Source organism: Carcharodon carcharias, chromosome 13 (assembly GCF_017639515.1).
Source record: "Carcharodon carcharias isolate sCarCar2 chromosome 13, sCarCar2.pri, whole genome shotgun sequence".
NCBI classification, from domain to species: Eukaryota; Metazoa; Chordata; class Chondrichthyes; order Lamniformes; family Lamnidae; genus Carcharodon; species Carcharodon carcharias.
In genome coordinates, this window is record NC_054479.1 from 76,483,823 (window position 1) to 76,503,945 (window position 20,123).

Below are 20,123 nucleotides of genomic sequence, written 5' to 3' on the forward strand. Positions count from 1 at the left end.
CTGCCCTTCCATCATCGATTATCTTTGTAACTTCCTCAAAAAACTCGATCAAGTTAGTGAGACACAACCAACCCTTCACAAAACCATGCTGCCTCTCACTAATACACCCATTTGCTTCCAAATGGTAGTAAATCCTGTCACAAAGAATCTTCTCCAATAATTTCCCTAACACTGACGTAAGGCTCACCGGCCTGTAATTTCCTGGATTACCTCTGCTACCCTTCTTAAACAATGGAACAACATTGGCCATTCTCCAGTCCTCTGGGACTTCACCCGTAGCCAGTGAAGATACAAAGATTTCTGTCAAGGCCCCAGCAATCTCCTCCCTTGCCTGCCTCAGTACTCTGGGATAGATCCCATCTGGCCCTGGGGACTTATCCGCCTTAATATTCTTCAAGGTGCCCAACACCTCTTTTTTGATCTCAACATGATCCAGGCTATCTACACACTCTTACCTAGACAAATCCAGTCCAGGTTTCCCTGCTCAAGTCCGGGTTCTGCTGCTCTAGTCCGGGTCTCGATGCTGCAGTCCAGGTTTTTCTGATCCCGTCCGGATGTTCCCTGACCCAGTCCGGGGATTGCTGCTCCGGCCCAGGTGTTGATGCTCGAGTCCTTGTTTTGCGGGATAATGTTCCTCCGGCCAGCAGGTGGGGGCCGAGTCCCAGTTCCGGTACGGCACGGCTTCACTCACAATGGCGGCGGGACGTGGTCGGGCTCTGGGTGGGAGACGGGAGGCGGTAACGTCAGCGGAGCTGCTGAGAGCAGGCAGCGGCCCGGGTGAGTACGGAAGGTCTCGGGAATAAGGCGCAGTAGCGCACCGCTCTCCCTCCCCCACACATCGGCTCTCCCTCGCTCCCCCCATCCCCCCACCTCCTCGCTCCCCCAATCCCCCCCTCGCTTACCCCTCCCCTCCCCACCCCCCCTGCCTTTTCCCCCATCCCCCCGATCTCCCCCACCCCCCTGCCTTTTCCCCCATCCCCCCTGCCTTTTCCCCCATCCCCCCTGCTCTCCCCCACCCCCCTGCCTTTTCCCCCACCCCCCTGCCTTTTCCCCCACCCCCCTGCCTTTTCCCCCACCCCCCTGCCTTTTCCCCCACCCCCCCTGCCTTTTCCCCCACCCCCCTGCCTTTTCCCCCACCCCCCTGCCTTTTCCCCTACCCCCTGCCTTTTCCCCCACCCCCCTGCCTTTTCCCCCACCCCCCTGCCTTTTCCCCCACCCCCCTGCCTTTTCCCCCACCCCCTCTCCTCGCTCCCCCCCATCCCCCCTCCTCGCTCCCCCCATCCCCCCTCCTCGCTTCCCCCCCCATCCCCCCTCTTCGCTTCCCCCCCATCCCCCCTCTTCGCTTCCCCCCCATCCCCCCTCTTCGCTTCCCCCCCATCCCCCCTCCTCGCTCCCCCCCATCCCCCCTCCTCGCTCCCCCCCCATCCCCCCTCCTCGCTCCCCCCCATCCCCCCTCCTCGCTTCCCTCCCATCCCCCCTCCTCGCTTCCCCCCATCCCCCCTCCTCGCTTCCCCCCCATCCTCGCTTCCCCCCCATCCCCCCATCCTCGCTTCCTCCCCATCCCCCCTCCTCGCTTCCTCCCCATCCCCCCTCCTCGCTTCCTCCCCATCCCCCCTCCTCGCTTCCTCCCCATCCCCCCTCCTCGCTTCCCCCCCATCCCCCCTCCTCGCTTCCTCCCCATCCCCCCTCCTCGCTTCCTCCCCATCCCCCCTCCTCGCTTCCCCCCCATCCCCCCTCCTCACTTCCCCCCCATCCCCCCTCCTCGCTTCCCCCTCCTCTCCTCACTCCACCCCCTCCTCTCCTCACTCCACCCCCTCCTCTCCTCACTCCACCCCCTCTTCTCACTTCCCCCCTCCTTCTCTCCTCACTCACCCCCCCATCCCCCACTCCTGTCCCTGGTTCAGGTACCGCACGGCTTTACTCACAATGGCGGCGGGAGGTGGTCGGGCTCTGGTTGAGAGACGGGAGGCGGGAATATCAGCGGAGCTGCTGAGAGCAGGCAGCGGCCCGGGTGAGTACGGGAGGACTCGGGAATGCGGCGCAGTCGCACACCGCTGTCCCTCCCCCTCACATCGGCTCTCCCTCGCTCCCCCCGATCTACCCCGCCCTCGCTCCCCCATCCCCCCCTCCTCGCTCCCTCCATCTCCCCCTCCTCGCTCCCCCCATCTCCCCCTCCTCGCTGCCCCCATCTCCCCCTCCTCGTTCCCCCCATCCCCCCCTCCTCGCTCCCCCCATCTCCCCCTCCTCGCTCCCCCCATCTCCCCCTCCTCGCTCCCCCCATCTCCCCCTCCTCGCTCCCCCCATCTCCCCCCATCTCCCCCCCCCCATCTCCCCCTCCTCGCTCCCCCCATCTCCCCCTCCTCGCTCCCCCCATCTCCCCCGTTACTCGCTCCCCCCATCTCCCCCGTTACTCGCTCCCCCCATCTCCCCCGTTACTCGCTCCCCCCATCTCCCCCGTTACTCGCTCCCCCCATCTCCCCCGTTACTCGCTCCCCCCATCTCCCCCGTTACTGGCTCCCCCCATCTCCCCCGTTGCTGGCTCCCCCCATCTCCCCCGTTACTGGCTCCCCCCATCTCCCCCGTTACTGGCTCCCCCCATCTCCCCCGTTACTCGCTCCCCCCATCTCCCCCGTTACTCGCTCCCCCCATCTCCCCCGTTACTCGCTCCCCCCATCTCCCCCGTTACTCGCTCCCCCCATTCCCCCCCTCCCCTCATTCCCCCCCTCCCCTCATTCCCCCCCTCCCCTCATTCCCCCCCTCCCCTCATTCCCCCCCTCCCCTCATTCCCCCCCTCCCCTCATTCCCCCCCTCCCCTCATTCCCCCCCTCCCCATTCCCCCCTCCCCTCATTCCCCCTCCTCGCGGCCCCCACCCTCCCTTCCACCCCCCCCCCACCCTTCCACCCCCCCCACCCTTCCACCCCCCCCACCCTTCCTTTTCTCCCCTCTACCCCCTTCTGCTCTCTCCCCCACCCCCCTCCCCTTCCGTCCCTACCCCCCCCCTTCCACAGGTCCGCTTCTTCCACCACCCTCCCTTTTCCGGCCCTCTTTCCCCGCCCCCCCCCTTCCGGCTTTCTTCCCCCCCCCCCCCCCCATTGGCCCTCTCCCCGGCCCTCTTCTTCCCCCGCCCCTTCCAGCCCTCTTCACCCCTTCCGGCCCTCTCCCCTCCCCCTCCCTTCTGGCCCTCTCCCCACTCCCCATCCCACTCCCCTGCCGACGCCCTCTCCTCGCCCCCCCCCCCCCCCCCCCACCTCGCCTGATGTCGGCTGCTGTTTGAGACATTCTGTTTAATGTCAGTGTTTTGTGTCCCCAGGTGTTAACGAGAAGTTTCTGATCAATGGCCCGAGTAGTAGGAGCTCAGTCCGTCCACAGATTGTGAAGCTCCCAAGGAGTAGCAGTGAGTAAATCTCTAACCGGAGCCTGGAGAGAGAGTTATTCAAACGCTTGCTCCAGTCAAATTTCCTCAGACGCTCCAGTGCTTTTTTCAGAGTTTTTAATCTTAAACTGAAGTGGTTAGAAATCATAATGTTGCATGAATAATTGACTGAAATATTAAATGATCAAAACACTGTTGCAATATAAAGATGGAAGTGGGTGAGCAGTATGGAGTCGGAGCAGAGGATTGAGCTGGTTTTGGTGACGCTGCCGGGCCCCATCCTCCTCACCCCCCCATCCTGCTCCATGGTCCACTGCTTCACCTCTGTTGTTTTCCCCCCTCCGCCACCCCCCCCCCCCCCCCCCCCCCCGATTTTTGCCCTTCCCTCTCGCCCTCCCCCCAACCATCTGATCTCTCCCCCCCCCCCCGCCCGCCCGCTCTCCCCCCCCCCGCCCGCCCTCTCTCCCCCCCCCGCCCGCCCTCTCTCCCCCCCCTGCCCGCCCTCTCTTCCCCCCCCGCCCGCCCTCTCTTCCCCCCCCCCCCGCCCGCCCTCTCTTCCCCCCCCCCGCCCGCCCTCTCTCCCCCCCCCCCGCCCGCCCTCTCTTCCCCCCCCCGCCCGCCCTCTCTTCCCCCCCCCCGCCCGCCCGCCCTCTCTTCCCCCCCCCGCCCGCCCTCTCTTCCCCCCCCCGCCCGCCCTCTCTTCCCCCCCCCGCCCGCCCTCTCTTCCCCCCCCGCCCGCCCTCTCTTCCCCCCCCGCCCGCCCTCTCTTTCCCCCCCCGCCCGCCCTCTCTTTCCCCCCCCGCCCGCCCTCTCTTCCCCCCCCGCCCGCCCTCTCTTCCCCCCCCGCCCGCCCTCTCTTCCCCCCCCGCCCGCTCTTCCCCCCCCGCCCGCTCTTCCCCCCCCCTCCCACCCTCTCTTTCCCCCCCTCCCTCCCACCCTCTCTTCCCCCCCCCCGCCCGCCCTCCCTCTCTCCCCCCCCCCCGCCCGCCCTCTCTCTCCCCCCCGCCCCCACCGCCCGCCCTCCCCCCCCCCCATCGCCCGCTCTCCTCGCACCCCCCCCCCCCCCCACCTCCCTGCCCAACCAAACCTTCCGTCTCTCTCCATCGCCAGCAGGTGCATACATTCATTTGTGCTTGTGCTGTTTTGCCTGCAGTGTTGGACAAATTGCAGCACTTCCTGCCACAGATAGCCAAAGCTAATGAGGAGCTCAAGAGACAAATGGAGACATCAGAACTGGGTCGCTTCGACATTGAGAATATCGAGGATTGTCCAGACAAGGTGATTGAAATGGTAAGAGATGAGCACACTGGGCCTAAAACCATCGTGTTGTTAATATTCTGAGCCTCTTCATCACTGCAAGTTGTTCGAGCTTGGATTAGTACTTGGGACTATGATATTATTGCTATTGCAGAGATTTGGTTGAAGGATGGACAGGATTGGCAGATAAACATTCCAGGATTTAGATGTTTCAGGCAGGATAGAGAGGGATGTAGAAAAGATGGGGGAGTTGCACTGCTGGTTAAGGGGAATATCACAGCTGTACGACAGGAGGACACCTCGGTGGGCTCATGCAGCGAGGCAATATGGGTGGGGCTCTGGAATAGGAAGGATGCAGTCACAATGTTGAGGGTTTACTATAGGCCTCCCAATTGCCGGCAGGAGATTGAGGAACAGTTCTGTAGGTAGATTTTGGAAAGATGTAAAAGTAATAGAGTTGTTGTGGTGGGTGATTTTAACTTTCCCTATATTGACTGGGAATCACGTAATGCTAGGGGTTTGGATGGTGGAGAATTTGTAAGGTGCATCCAGGAGGGCTTCCTGAGACAATATGTAGATAGTCCAACTAGGGAAGAGGCAACACTGGACCTGGTATTAGGGAATGAACCCGGCCCAGTGGTTGAAGTTTCAGTAGGGGAGCATTTCGGGAAAAGTGGCCATAATTCAGTAAGTTTCAAGGTACTGGTGGATAAGGATAACAGGAGTCCTCGGGTTAAGGTGCTTAATTGGGGGAAGGCTAATTATAACAATATTAGGCAGGAACTGAGGAATCTAGACTGGAGGTGGATGTTTGAGGGCAAATCAACAACTGACATGTGGGGGGCTTTCAAACATCAGTTGATAAGAATTCAAGACCGGCATTTTCCTGCTGGGATGAAGGATAAGTATGGCAATTTTCAGGAACCTTGGATAACGAAAGATATTGTGAGATTAGTCAAAAAGAAAAGGGAAGCATTTGTAAGGGCTAGGAGGCTAGAAACAGATGAAGCCCGTAGAGATTATAAAGAAAGTAGGAAGAGACTTAAACAAGGAGTCACGAGGGGTAAAAGGGTCATGAAAAGTCATTGGCAACCAGGATTAAGAAAAATCCCAAGGCCTTTCATCCATATGTAAAAAGCAGGTAGCCAGGGACAGGGTAGGCCCACTCAGGGACGGGGGTGGGAATCTGTGTGTGAAGCCAGAAGAAATGGGAGAGATACGAAATGAGTACTTCTCATAAGTATTCACCAAAGAGAAGGACTTAGTGGTCGATTTGCCTAGGGAAGAGTGTGTAGATAGCCTGGATCATATTGAGATCAAAAAAAAAATGTTTTAGGCGTGTTGAAGAATGTTAAGGTGGATAAGTCCCCAGGGCCAGATGGGATCTATCCCAGAGTACTGAGAGAGGCAAGGGAGGAGATTGCTGGGTCCTTGACAGAAATGTTTGTATCCTCACTGGCTACGGGTGAGGTCCCAGAGGACTGGAGAATGACCAATGTCGTTCCATTGTTTAAGAAAGGTAGCAGGGATAATCCAGGAAATTACAGGCTGGTGAGCCTTACGTCAGTGGTAGGGAAATTATTGGAGAAGGTTCTTCGTGACAGGATATACTACCATTTGGAAGCAAATAGGCTTATTAGTGAGAGGCAGCATGGTTTCGTGAAGGGGAGGTCATGTCACAATAATTTGATCGAGTTTTTTGAGCAAGTGACAAAGATAATTGACGTTGGAAGGGCTGTGGATGTTATCCACATGGATTTCAGTAAGACCTTTGACAAGGTCCCTCATGGCCGACTGGTACAGAAGGTAAAGTCACATGGGATCAGAGGTGAGGTGGCAAGATGGATACAGAATTAGCTTGGTCATAGAAGACAGAGGTTAGCAGTGGAAGGGTGCTTTTCTGAATGGAGAGCTGTGACTAGTGGTGTTCTGCAGGGATCAGTGCTGGGACCTTTGCTGTTTGTAGTATACGTAAATGATTTGGAGGAAAATATAACTGGGCTAATAAGTAAGTTTGCAGATGACACTAAGGTTGGAGGAGTTGTAGATAGTGAAGAGGATTGTCAAAGGATACAACGGGATATAGATCGGTCGGAGACTTGGGCAGAGAAATGGCAGATGGATTTTAATCCGCACAAATGTGAGATAATGTATTTTGGAAGATCCAATACAGGTAGGAATTATACAGTAAATGGCAGAACCCTTAAGTGCATTGATGGGCAGAGGGATCTGGGTGTACAGGTCTACAGGTCACTGAAAGTGGCAATGCAGGTGGATAAGGTAGTCAGGAAGGCATATGGCATGCTTGCCTTCATCAGCAGGGGTATTGAGTATAAAAACTGGGAAGTCATGCTGCAGCTGTTTAGAACCTTGATTAGGCCGCACTTGGAATACTGCGTGAAATTCTGGTCACCACATTACCAGAAGGATATGGAGGCATTGGAGAGGGTGCAGAGGAGGTTTACCAGGATGCTGCATGGTCTGGAGGTTATTAGCTATGAGGAGAGTTTGGAGAAACTTGGATTGTTCTCACTAGAGTAACGGAGATTGAGGGGCGACTTGATAGAAGTTTACAAAATTATGAGTGGCATGGACAGAGTAGATAGTCAGAAGCTTTTTCCCAGGGTGGAAGAGTCAATTACTAGGGGACATAGAATTAAGGTGAGAGGAGAAAGCTTTAGAGGAGATGTGCGGGGCAAGTTGTTTACGCAGAGGCTATTGAGTGTCTGGAACTTGCTGCCAGAGGAGGTGGTGGAAGTAGTTACGATAGTGGTGTTTAAGAGGCAGCTTGACAAATACATGGATATGATGGGGATAGAGGGATACGGACCCCAGAAGTGCAAAATGTTTTAGCTTGACAGGCAATATGATTGGTGCAGGCTAGGAGGGCCAAAGGGCCTGTTCCTGTGCTGTACTTTTCTTTTAACTGAGGCACTTAATGATCACACAGCAAATGGGTTGATTTCTGTTTATGTTCCCTCCCCTCCCCTTTCCCTTCTCTCCTCCCCTTCTCCTTCACCCTTTCTCTTCCCACTTAACCCTCTCCCTCCCCCTCCTCTCCCTCCCTCTTCTCCACTCCGCTCTCTCCCTATACCCCATGCCCATCTCCGCAAACGCCCCTCCCCACAGTACTCCCCCATCTGCTCCCTCATTCTCTATAATGTCAGTCACTGTCCCTCTCTGGAACACATTGAGCACACTCCCCACGATCATAAACCTCTTAAACTTCCTCTTAGTTAACCCTGACCGCCCAAATGCTTTCCGTCCTCATGAACACCACCCTGTGTCCTGAGATCTACCGAGCCGCCAATTGTTGCTGTTCTTGATGCTTCCTATACCCATTGTACTGTTTCAGAATGTGTCTCTGTTTGAATTGAATGGTTCTGATGAAAGTGGAGAGGAAGAGTTAACATCTGAAGGCGAGAATTCTCAATTCGAGAGCGAATCATTTGGAGAAGTAACTGAAGCAAACCTCAAACTACACAGAGTCCCGCGACAAAGGAAAAGTCAAATAGAAGTTCTGTCAGGTGATGACACTGAGTAAGTGCCCCAAAGGACTGGATTCTGGACATTTAGTTCCTGTTTAAATAGGGTATGAGTGGTGCAATCAGCTAATTGATGTCAGAATAGAATTGGATTATTCAGTCTTCAGTTTCACTGGATTCAGCATTCCTGAGCAGATGGATGCAGCAAACTGACCAGTGGCTGTGTTAGCCCAGGAACTGGAAGTACTGATTTCTGACCAATCATCTTGTAAAGGAATCCTCCCAATGAGTGATTATCCAGTGAAGCAGCTTCTGTTGCTCTCCCAGTTTTGTCTCATGTCAGCTTGTGCACTTTCAACAGCCAAATAAAGCAGTTTACCTCCAGAAACAGAGCAGACACAGCATTCCTGAGCAGTGCATTTCTGTTTTTCTCATCAACTATTCCTGATGAAAATACCTTCACCAAATGTCCTGCAATTAGAGTAACACAAAGAGCTTCCTTTTCTATAATTCCATTTTATATATGATTCAGAGTTAAACTCAATAATGACCATGAAATAGATGGACTTGGTTCAGTAATTGTTAGCCATTTGAGAGCGTCTGATAGCTTCAGGGTATTGGAAAGCGTTGTAAACCAATTGACCAAAAGTGTCCTTATTGGATGAAAGTTGAATCAGTGATAAGAGCTGAAACTTTGACAAAAGTGACATTAAAGTGTTAAGAAGCCACATTGTGCAGCTCAAAGTGCTGGAGGGTATGTGCAGTGGGAGTATTCCAACAAAGTTACCTTTCCCTTCAGGGTTTATGATCTCTGAGAGCAGTCTGAGCCATCCCTTTATATCAGGAGCTGCTGGATAATTCCTGTAGATCATCTAATTTATATTTTATAAAAAGTCCTGTATTTATTATAAACGATCTCACTGCTCAATGTCAAACTAAAGGCTAATCATGGCAGCTTTATCTGTCCCTTGAGTTTATTCAGCATTATTGCTGTGTACACATCTTACATTGGCTAGTTGGGTACTTTCAGACCCCATATTCACCCCAGCAAGGACAGGGATCAAAGCCCATGCCGTTGGCACCAACCAAACCCCCCCTCACCCAAGGAGTCCAGGTTGCTGTGCCAACATACACTTGAATGTGCATTTTGTAATCCAGAGTTATTGGTGGTGATGGGAGAGGCTCCAATATTCTTTCCATCACCTGGCTGACCAGGAACCCTTTCCGTTCTTACCACCTACTACTGGCATGTGCTAGAAAGATTTACTTGACCCTGTTTGGCTGCGTTATCAGCACATCTTCCTTGGCCAGATACAGATCCCCACCGCCCACTGATCCCAGCGCGGGTCCCCGCCGCCCACGGATCCCAGCATCAATGTTCCCTCTAAGCTGTTCAGGCCACAAAAGCCTCAGAGTTCTTTAACCTTCTCTGGCTGCAATTCATTGTTCCCTGAACATTGTAATAATGAAAACGTAAGATAAGTTTCCCATAAACTTTTTCATCAGCAGAATGCTGTATGCTGGTGATTCCGAGAATGCAAGGAAATAATAGAAAGGGTTGACACAGTAGAACATTTTCTAATATTAAGATGCCATCTTTGGATCAGTCATAAAGGTCTGCGCAGAAAAAGGCCCTTCAGCCCATTGAGTTTGCGCCGGTCAAACAGGTACCCTACTATTCTAATCCCATTTTCCAGCACTAGGCCCGTAGCCTTGTATGCCATGGCATCGCAAGTGTACATCCAAATACCACTTAAATGTTATGAGGGTATCTGCCTCTACCACCCTTTCAAGCAGTGAGTTCCAGATTACCACCACCCTCTGGGTGAATAAATTCTTCGTCCTATCCTCTCTAACCCTCCTGCCCCTTACCTTAAATCTATGCCCCCTCGATATTGACCCCTTCACCAAGGGGAAAAGTTCCTTATTGGATGAAAGTTGAATCAGTGATAAGAGCTGAAACTTTGACAAAAGTGACATTAAAGTGATAAGCCACGTTGTGCAGCTCAAAGTGCTGGAGGGTATGTGCAGTGGGAGTATTCCAACAAATTTACCTTTCCCTTCAGGGTTTATGATCTCTGAGAGCAGTCTGAGCCATCCCTTTATATCAGGAGCTGCTCCTTCCTGTCTACTTTATCTATGTCCCTCATAATTTTACACACCTCAATCATGCCCCCCCTCAACCTCTTCTGTTCCAGGGAAAATAACCCCAGTCAATCTCTCCTCATAACTAAAACTCTCCAGCCCAGGCAACATCCTGGTATATCTCCCCTGCACTCTCTCTAGTGCCACTTTACTTTTTGCAAAGTGGCATAGAAAATCCTAATTTTGTTCGGTTCCACCTGTGTGTGTGAACAACCATATTGGTATGGACAGATTTCTCCTCTCACCACTTGTCCGTAAACAGAAAGGTGTTTTTGATTTTTTTCATTTCCCCCTGTATAAGTGATGATGTATTTTCCCTAACCCTTAAGTTCTGGAGTGATCCAATCCTCTATTAATAACCCCACTGCAAATTCAAGATAAGGTAAAATAAGAGCAGTTTATTTTACACACAAAAAAAGCGGGAAGGAGTTTTGCAGTATCCGCCCCTTTTTGCATTCATAGAATAAAAGAGGGATAAGGGAAAGAAAGGGATTCAAGGCAAAGACCACAATAAAACTAAAAGATATGCTCTCACATGAGTTCAGAATCAATGTCCAATGGTGCATTCCTCCAGAGGTTAGCAGGCTGAAACTGTTGCAGAGCGATCCACTTTTCCAGAAGTGATGACTTCCACAATGGGAAAAGACACGTATAGATCAATTAATCTTCCAGACTTAGATACAGAAGTTCAGCTGTTCCAGTAGCACACAGTGTAGACAAGGGCCATATAATTTAAAACCTGGACAGAGCCCTAGTTCAGTTGCTGCTCTATTAGGTGGCAGATAGAGCCTGGCGTCCTGTTTCTCTTCTGAGGTTAAACAGCGACTGAAGATGGAATGCGAAAGCTGTGTAATCAAAGCATTCAAACAGCTCAAATCTCGGTCGTGTGACAGGGCTGTTTTAGGTTAAGCCATTCAGTTAACAAGGCCTCTTGTTAAAACCCATTTTGTTTTGACAGGTGACTGTAGAACCATTAGCACAGCATTGGTGATGTGTCAGAAGTAGCTCTGCTTTTGTCCATAACTGGTTGGTGCAAATGTCTCATTTACTATCCTTTGTCCATTTTTAAACTGTTCATGAACTTACAGAACTACAGACATCATGTGGTCAGTGGTGGCGATTTTTATCAGTTCAGCCATTTGTCCATTTAAAAAAAAATACTGAATTTAAACAGAGAATCTGGAAACAAAGCAAATTTCTTTTAGATTTTTTCTTCTTCGTGCCGGCTCGGCAGGACAATTTTCCCTGCTGAAATACAACTGATCTCACTACAGATCCCAGTTAACTGACCAGCACCTCAACTCCTTATTGTAGATTAACACAAGAAGAACCATACCAGACTTTCATGCCCTTGAAGAGGGATTGTTCACATTGAGCCAAGAGGCCATGAAAAAAGGGGAATTTTTGGTTTAATTACTGTAATGCATCGTTATGATGGTGTAATTATAATAAAGGTTTTATGCTTATTTGTACTAAAATGTATCTTTATAATGTTTGTTTCTTGAGCATTTATACCTTTCAAGTTCCACTCTCAGATGTGGCTCTCTGGCTGAGAAGTTTGCCCACCCCTGGATTGGCATGATCAAAGGACAAGAGAGATCTATACAATATGAATGAGCATGAAATGGGCAGCGGGGGGGGGGGGGGGGGGGGGGGGGGGGGGGTCCAAGCCAGGCAGCCGATGCGGCTGGAGCAGTGGAGCCCGTTGGCATCTGAGTAAGTGAGCGACTGGAGACTCTGAGCAAGAGTGTGTGAAGGGGTGGGGGAGAGAGTGTGAGGGGATGAAACATAGAAAAATAAAAGCAGGAGTAGGCCTGCTCCACCATTTAATATGATCAAGGCTGATCCTCTATCTCAAAACCATACTCCTGTTCGCTCTCCATACTACTTGATGCCTTTAGAGTCTAGAAATCTATTTTCTTAAATATATTCAGTGCGTTGGCCTCTACAGCTTTCTGTGGTAGAGAATTCCACAGGTTCACCACCCTCTGAGTGAAGGTGTTTCTCCTTGTCACAGTCCTAAATGGCCTACCCCGTATCCTGAGACTGACCCCTTGTCCTAGACCCCCCAGCCAGAGGAAATATCCCTGCATTCTGTATGTTTCAATGAAATCTCCTCGCATTCTTCTAAATCCAGTGAATACAGGCCTAGTTGGCTCAATCTTTCCTCAAACAACAATCCTGCCATCCCAGGAATCAGTGTGGTGAACCTACACTGCACTCCCTCTATGGCAAGTAAATCATAGGTAAAGAGACCAAAACTGCACACATATATCCTTGCTGCTGTACTCAGGTCCTCTCTAAATGAAGGCCAACATACCATTTGCCTTCTTAACTGCTTGCTGCACCTGCATGCTTGCTTTCAGTGATTGGTGTACAAGGACACCCTGATCCCTTTGTACATCAACGTTTCCCAACCTATCATTTAAATAATACTCTGCCACCCAAAAACAGAGGCAGAGAAGCATTGCAATGTGAGATCAAGAGGACCATAGGTCTTCTCGAGATGTGCTTCTGATGCCTGGACCGTTCGGGGGTGCACTACAATACCCCCCAGAGTGGGTGTCACTGATAGGGGTTGCATAGCATACTGCACTTTCCATAATCTGGCACTGGCAAGGGGGGGGGCCCACTGGAGGAAGAGGATCTTGACGCCAGCTGCACGGGACACAAATGATGAGTCCAGTAGTGAGTCAGAAGAGGAGCACGGCGAGGAGAACACTGGGAGCAGGAGGCAGACCTCAGTAACCTTCAGGGAAGCAGGGATGCCTTGATTTAACACTCCTTCAGCTAGATTACCAAAGATCAGCTTAAACTGCATGCCAGGACTGTCGCCTTCATCCCGGATGTCTGAAAGGACCCTATCATTTGAATCCAAAGGACACTCAGTGCCTGTGCAATGAAGTTCAGAGCTGCCTATGTCCAGCATTACATACTGGCTTTCCCCAAACCATTGAAATAAAAAGATGATGCATACTAAGGCCATGATGACAAAAACACAATTTATGTCATTCTGACAGTTCAAAAATCTTAACAGAAGTGTTTCTGGTATTCAACATCAAACCAGTATACATAAGGTAAACAAAAATGAACATAAAATCACCCGTGACCTGTCCCTCTTGTGCTCATGGTGCCTTCAACTTACACTTGCAAGTGCTACATCTTGGTGCTCCCTCCTGGCTGGCACCGGCATTGGAGGTGGCCTGCTGTCTTGTTGGTCTTGATGACCTTGGTGGTCATCCTCTGGCCAGTGGAGCCTGTGCTGGCCCCACCTGCAAGGGAGCGGCCAGTGCTACGGCTGGCATCTCCCCAGTCGCTGCAGCCTCAGATGCCATGGTCACTGGCTGCCGTCATCCAGAGCTCACTGAAAGGGGCCCGCAGAGATGACAGGCAGCTCATGCACCAATGTGAGGTTGCTCTGGACCTCCCTGCTTATCATTGATAGATGGGCACCTAGCTGGGACACTGGGTGTCTCATCCAGTGCTTGTGTGAGGGTTTGCAGGTCTGAGTGCAACCCCAGGAACCCCTGATTCTGTTCCTGGAGCTGCCTCTCCATGAGAGTTGCCACTCACTCAATGAAGCAGGCAGTGCGCTCGGCCATGAGGGTCAATGCAGTGGTCACGCTCCTCCACCACAGAAACCTTGGCACGCATACCCTCATGGATCTCCGCCAGATCCTCCCGCACATCCTGCTGGACATCTAGCATCTGCCGCCTAATGGACGACTCCAGAGGCTCATCATCTGCCTTCGACTGAGCATCATCCTGGTCTCCAGCTGTCCTCTGACAGCTAGCGTCCTGGGCACTCTCTGCCTCCCCTGCTCCTCAAGCGAGTGTGAAGTGCCCTCACCAACGTGCACCAAGATACTAGCTGACACTCTAATGCCCACCAAGGTGCTGGTATCTGCACTGGTGCCTGCTTCAGAGAGCAGGTGTGACACAGATGCAAATGACACCCGGTGGTCCTCCAGCATCAGGAATGGCCCTTTGGGGTCCAGAGAGCAAATGCCTGCTGGCAAATCTAAAAGGGAAAACAAGGACATGTCATTAGATAAAGTTGCCACACTGTCACTGTGCATGCCAGGTACCCTGGTGAGACAACGGAGATCTACATCATGGTGCCATCATCTTCCAATGATCAATGGGGACTCCAGGTTCAAGGTTTCCATCAATAAAGAAACTACACTAGAATGGTTGCACAAGCCGAAAGTCCCAACTCTGTGCACTGCACCCTTACATTCGTCTGGCACCACCTCCTCTCCATGCCCGGTTGCACGAGGTGCGTGCTGGCCCTCGACATACTAATCTTAGCAGCAATAACACTTAGGATTTTAAAAATTAAAAGTAAAAGTTTATTAAAACGAATAAAAGAAAGCTTAAGCACACAGGATTACAGTTATGCAGTTAAAAATTAGTCTTACAAAACATTCCCCCAAAAGACTGTCTCCTTGGTCAGACCCGCAAGTAAACACCTTCCAGACAACACTCCCATATAGATGTTTCACTACAAAAATCCAGTAATATTACCCAAGGCAAACTGCCACATGACCACTTAAACTTTCTCCCACTGCTGTGGAAATCCAAAACTTCAGAACATGACTGCTTTTTGCAGCCAAAGACTTTTCTGGCCTTACTGGATGGCTGATTCAAACTGCATCTTATCTCAGCCTAGAGCTGTTTTCAAGAGATCTTCACACAGCCAATAGCCCACAGCTACAGGCTAACAGGTCACTAGCTAACAGCTACTGGCTCCAACTACCTTAAGTTTTCCACAGTAACTATAAAATATCTTTCTCCCCCTTTCAGCTCAGGATCCATTGTTATTACACTTCTTTGAAACTCAAAAATTTCCAAATATAAAATCTTTCATGTTTCTATTTTTTCTCTGCTTTCGGGTCAATAAGGTGTAATATACCTTCTATTTACCTATGGAATTCCTGCAAGATGCAAACATGTTTCTTGTACCTCCAACTTCCCTTTGATATTCAAACAAACTCTCAGCTTATCTAAAAATGCAAATGTTAGATCCAACCTATTCATTTGTACCTCAAACCTAATGCTTTTATCCTTTCATATTTTACAACCTCCAGACAACCTGTCTTCTAGTAACTTTCCTCAGCTTAATCAAATCATTTACACTCACACACATAGCCTTCTTCACAGAAGAACACAATTTTCCCCCAAAGTATTTAAAAAATAACATCCATTCTAGACTTAGAAATGATACGGCCAACACATTTTCTTAGAGCTCATGCACCTCAAAATTCCCCACTACACCACTGCTGATTAAGAACTACTGTAATAAATGGGCTCGACAATTTTGCTTTTAACTTTAAAAAATACACAAGTGAGAACCTGATAGGGTTCATGGACTATATAAATATGGATTGCATTTAGTTTAAACTTGCTGCTTGCTTCATTCATCATGTTATTCTCATGATCTCCTCCAGCCCTATAACCATGAAAGATATCTGCACTCCTCTAATTCTGATTTCTTGAGCATCCCTGATTTTAATCGCTTCATCATTGGTGTCTTCAGCTGTCTGGGCCCTAAGCTCTGGAACTCCCTCCCTCTTCTGCCCTTTTGAAAAGTACAATTGAATCTGCTTCTACTACTTTTTCAGGCAGAACATTCCAGATCATAACTCACTGTATAAAAAATATTTCTCATCTCCTCTGGTTGTCAGTTATGTTAAATTTGTGTCCTCAAGTTACCGATGCTTCTCCCAATGGAGATCTTTCTCCTCATTTACTCTTCCAAAAAAAAACTTTTTGCAATTTTGAACACCTCTATCTAATGGCTCCTTAAACCTTCTCGAAGAAAACCATTACCAGCTCCTCCAGTCTTTATATGTAACTGATGTTTCTCATCACAGCATCTTAGAAAACGTCCCAAGGTGCTTGACTGGAGTGTTATAAAACAAATTTGACACTGAGCCACGTAAGGAGATTTTTCGGGCAAGTGACCAAAAGCTTGGTCAAAAAGGCAGCTTTTAATGAGTGTCTTAAAGGAGGAAAGTGAAGTAGAGGCAAAGAAGTTTAGGGAATCAATTCCAGATCTTTGGGCCTAGGCAACTGGAGGTACAGCCACCAATATTGGAGCAATTAAAACTGAAGATCTTCAAGAGGCCAGAATGAGGCCAGCGCAAATATTTTGGGAGGGTTGTGGAGCTGAAGGAGACTATCAGTTTTTGTTTGCTATTATGAGGGGAGCCTAGATAGAGTGGATAGGAAGGACCTATTTCAATTAGTCAAGAGGTCAACAGTTTTCGAGTAATTGGTAGTAACAGAAGGATTCATGGATAGCGGAGGAGAATTTTTCACCCAGAAGGTGGTGGGAGTCTGGATCTCAATGCCTGAATGGGTAGTGTAGGCAGAAACCTTCATCGCATTTAAAAACATTTGGTTATGCATTTGAAATGTTGCAATCTACAGGGCTATGGACCAAGAGCTGGAAGGAGAGATTAGACTGATCAGCTCCCTTTTGGCCAGCATGGACACGATGGGCCAAATGGCCTCCTCCTGCGCCATAAACATATGTCTCTAAGCCATGGTTCTGTTTTAGTGATATGATCAGGAGCTACAGTCACTAATCATTGCACTGTTAGTAAAGGCAAAGTCTAGAAAGCATTATTGGGGGATTTATTTATTGAGTCAAGGTATAAGCTGGCAGGACAGCAACTGGGCTTTTGGCACTTCCCAAATTTACAGTAGAGTCCACCATTCCATTACCAACAATCCAGTTACCAGGGCACATCTCAGCACTTGTATTTTACTCTGTTCTCCAACTCACCCAATGTGTTTCCTTAATGGAATTAGAGAAAGCACATCGCTATCAGTCCTTCCAGTGTCATCCATCTAACCATCACAACAATATAGAGAGGACCATGCAGTTCTCTCTAAACAGGCAGCAGGCAAAGCCAGTCCACTAAGAATAGAGACAGGGTGAACTGACAACCCAGGCAGTGATACAGGCAGCAAAAACATTTTATTAAACTATAAAGCTAGAAATCAATGATTCACTTCTCCCAACCCCTCAGCCTCCCAGAGAAAGTCAATGTTTCACACTTCATTTTAAGCTGAAAAGATTACAAACTTGTGTAAGAAATTCAAGTATAATTCAACTTCAAAATGAATGGGAGGAAACTCAGAGTGTGGCCATGTGTGGGCGATGCATTTTCAGACCCAGCTCTTAAAATGAATGGGTTTACTCCAATACCTTGCAGAACAGCGAACAACAATGGCTGCATACTATAATCACCAAATAACTAGCATTAAAAACAGTGGAAATTTAACAAGAAATGTGCTTGACATCAGCTGGAATGCACAGCAAAGCTTTATTTTTACTCAGTAAAATCACATGATGTAAGCTCAGACTACAGCTAATTTTTCACATGAATACATTCTTACAAGCGAGTTGTGAAAACAGACTAATGGAACTTTAAACTATCATAGTGGGAACAGACTGGGATGTTGAGCAGGTCTTCTTTTCCCAGAGAGTAGTGAGCCGCTGGAATACATTGGTGCCTGGGAGATTTCCCTCTGCCTTCAGTGGGGAGTGAGACTAGTTCCTCACTGAGCCAGAGATCACATCTTCACAGAAAACAATTGGGCTTTGGAATCTCCCGGATTAGTCTCAATCCGGGAAATTGGAAAATAATTTACCAGAGTATTTTATTCGCTTATTGTCCGTTCTTTTTCTTTTTTGCCTTGCCCAGGAGATCACATGATTGCGGGAGTGGAAGCATCCAGTCACAATGCTCCAGCCATTGTGATGTGTGGGGCAGTCTTGAAGGACCAGTTGGTCTTTTCATATCCTTCAGTTTAGCATCTCAACAATACAAAGCTTCCAATCAAACAACAATTCACTGTCACACTTTAAATCCAAGGACCCAGTGCCAGCCCAACCGTTTTCTGTGAAGACACTTAGCTTCTATAAGATGTGATCTCTGGCTCAGTGAGGAACTAGTCTCACTCCCTCCTGAAGGCAGAGGGAGATCTCCCAGGCACCAATGTATTCCAGCGGCTCACTACTTTCTGGGAAAAGAAGACTAAAATTCTGTGACCTTTCCACAGGAACTTTGGGATTGCTTTCCAATGGGCAGACAGACTACAATCACTACTAAAGCAGGTATATTGCTGGTTTAGGAATTCAAGCAAAAGAAATCTAGTTCATACACAAATGAACCAGGTGTTCTTGAACAGAACGTTTGAACAATAGATGTAACATACTTTAGGACACATGGGAATACTGGATTAACCAGTATTTATATGACATTACAGACATATTATGGAGCACAGTCTTGATACATACGCCTTACAGAGCGAACATACATCATTTCCAGAGAACAGACATTCAAATCTGGAGGTACAAAATGTTGAAACTATTTTGACTTAAAGCTTATTGCGCATAGTTCAAATGCTATCATGCTGTCTTCTATACTCCTTTAAAAAGATCCAAATTAAGGGCACTTCATTGTGATCATGTGCAAAGAAATCTACAGTGACATTTGGCAGCATCAATATTTGGACAAAATAAAGCAACACATATTTCTGTTATTATTATGCAATAAGATGTTTACAATTTGATGTCACCATCTTTTCCTTCATGTCAGGTTTTGTTGGACAAAATAAATTACCTTTTTAAATTTTCATTAAAGTTGCACAATTAAAAGATACCAAAAGTTGCACTGATTTTTCCAGCACAATTCAGCCCAAAATCCAGCATAAAAGTTTGAGGGCTTTCAAGTGCAAATTACGTCCAGTGCAAATCGAATTGCCATGATCTTTGGAGCTGGTTACAAATCACTTGTGTCTGCCCAAAGAACTGCCCATTTCCCCAGACTGAATTAATCACCATGGTGAGCTTCTGTGATTGCACCCATTTTTAGACCATTAAGGAAGCTCTTAATATTAAGCTCTCTCTCTTTTATTTTAAAGTTGTGAGGATACTTATAGGCACCTTTTAAAATTTACAATGAAACTGACTATTGTAAACCAATGTAACTAGCAAATGATGAATATAGTTTTTTAAAAGTCATTTTCAGTTACTTAAAACAAAGTGGTGGATTAGATACTGATTAAAAATGCTTTTTTGTGATAAACCCATTAGCAGCTCTGTTAATAAAACTGCACCAGGTTACCACTAAATATATTAAGGAACATTTTTAATGTAAATTTATAGGAAAAGTTTTAATACACTGCCTGAATGCACCAGTTCATGGAAGATTTTATGTCCAGCATACAAATGAGTTTGAGCATAAAACGCTTCTGAGAGCTAGTGCAATTTTGAACATAGTTTGCATCCGAATAGGTGATTGCATGTAAAGCAGAAACTTGAGCTGAGATTTTAAAACCACCAAGAAGTGATTATTCGAGGTATATTAAGACATTGAGGCATGTGGAGATGTCAATGCATCAACAACTTAAATGCGGTTATGATTTATGCTTCTCTTGGAGTGCCATCATTAAGAGGCAAGTTAGTTAGAGTCGTACACTAGGATTCAGTCTGTACAGTTCAGTTGTACCAAAATGTTCAGTCTGTACAGTTGAGTTGTACCTTTGCTGTATACCGGGTTAAGTATGGCCAATGAAAGAAAAGAGATGTTTTTGTAGTAAGGATCTAATACTCCACAGTCACAGCTTTGGTTCGGAGATATTCATGAAGAGCTTCCTCGCCTAAAAAAAGAAGGTTAATAAGCTTACCAAAATTCTTCAGAGAAAGAGAATGTAGGTAAAAAAGTGGAATGCTGACTGAAATCACAAACTGCAATCACTGGACTGAGTCACTCTACAATTATGTGAAATCTGTAGTTAAAAAGTGCACTACGTCAATCAACATATTAAACATCTTATGACTGCC

At 48.5% G+C, this 20,123-nt stretch overlaps 2 protein-coding genes and 1 long non-coding RNA gene across 7 annotated transcripts in view; 1 reads left to right on the top strand and 2 right to left on the bottom strand.

Moving 5' to 3' along the window:
• Positions 1-8,555, bottom strand: part of LOC121285896 — a 44,776-nt gene extending 36,221 nt beyond the window's left edge. Inside the window, exons 1-2 of the long non-coding RNA XR_005944833.1 lie at positions 8,496-8,555; positions 456-716 (exon numbers count right to left, since the gene is read on the bottom strand). This is a non-coding gene — a long non-coding RNA (uncharacterized LOC121285896). The remainder of the gene's footprint in view (positions 1-455; positions 717-8,495) is intronic.
• The window catches only part of nopchap1 (NOP protein chaperone 1), a 49,205-nt gene continuing 29,718 nt past the window's right edge, over positions 637-20,123 (top strand). The window contains exons 1-5 of one of the 3 annotated variants that reach the window (XM_041202820.1): positions 637-777; positions 3,312-3,395; positions 4,528-4,664; positions 7,987-8,171; positions 11,576-11,733. In XM_041202820.1, the coding sequence (XP_041058754.1) occupies positions 693-777; positions 3,312-3,395; positions 4,528-4,664; positions 7,987-8,171; positions 11,576-11,636 (552 nt within the window). In that variant the 5' untranslated portion in view covers positions 637-692 and the 3' untranslated portion in view covers positions 11,637-11,733. Of the gene's footprint in view, positions 778-1,888; positions 2,012-3,311; positions 3,396-4,527; positions 4,665-7,986; positions 8,172-11,575; positions 11,734-20,123 lie in introns of those variants that run through there. The other 2 variants (XM_041202821.1, XM_041202822.1) reach the window with 2 other exon arrangements.
• The window catches only part of aldh1l2 (aldehyde dehydrogenase 1 family, member L2), a 116,041-nt gene continuing 113,745 nt past the window's right edge, over positions 17,828-20,123 (bottom strand). For all 3 annotated transcript variants that reach the window (XM_041202816.1, XM_041202815.1, XM_041202818.1), the window contains one exon: positions 17,828-19,939. In XM_041202816.1, coding sequence (XP_041058750.1) covers positions 19,884-19,939 — 56 coding nt within the window. In that variant the 3' untranslated portion in view covers positions 17,828-19,883. The remainder of the gene's footprint in view (positions 19,940-20,123) is intronic.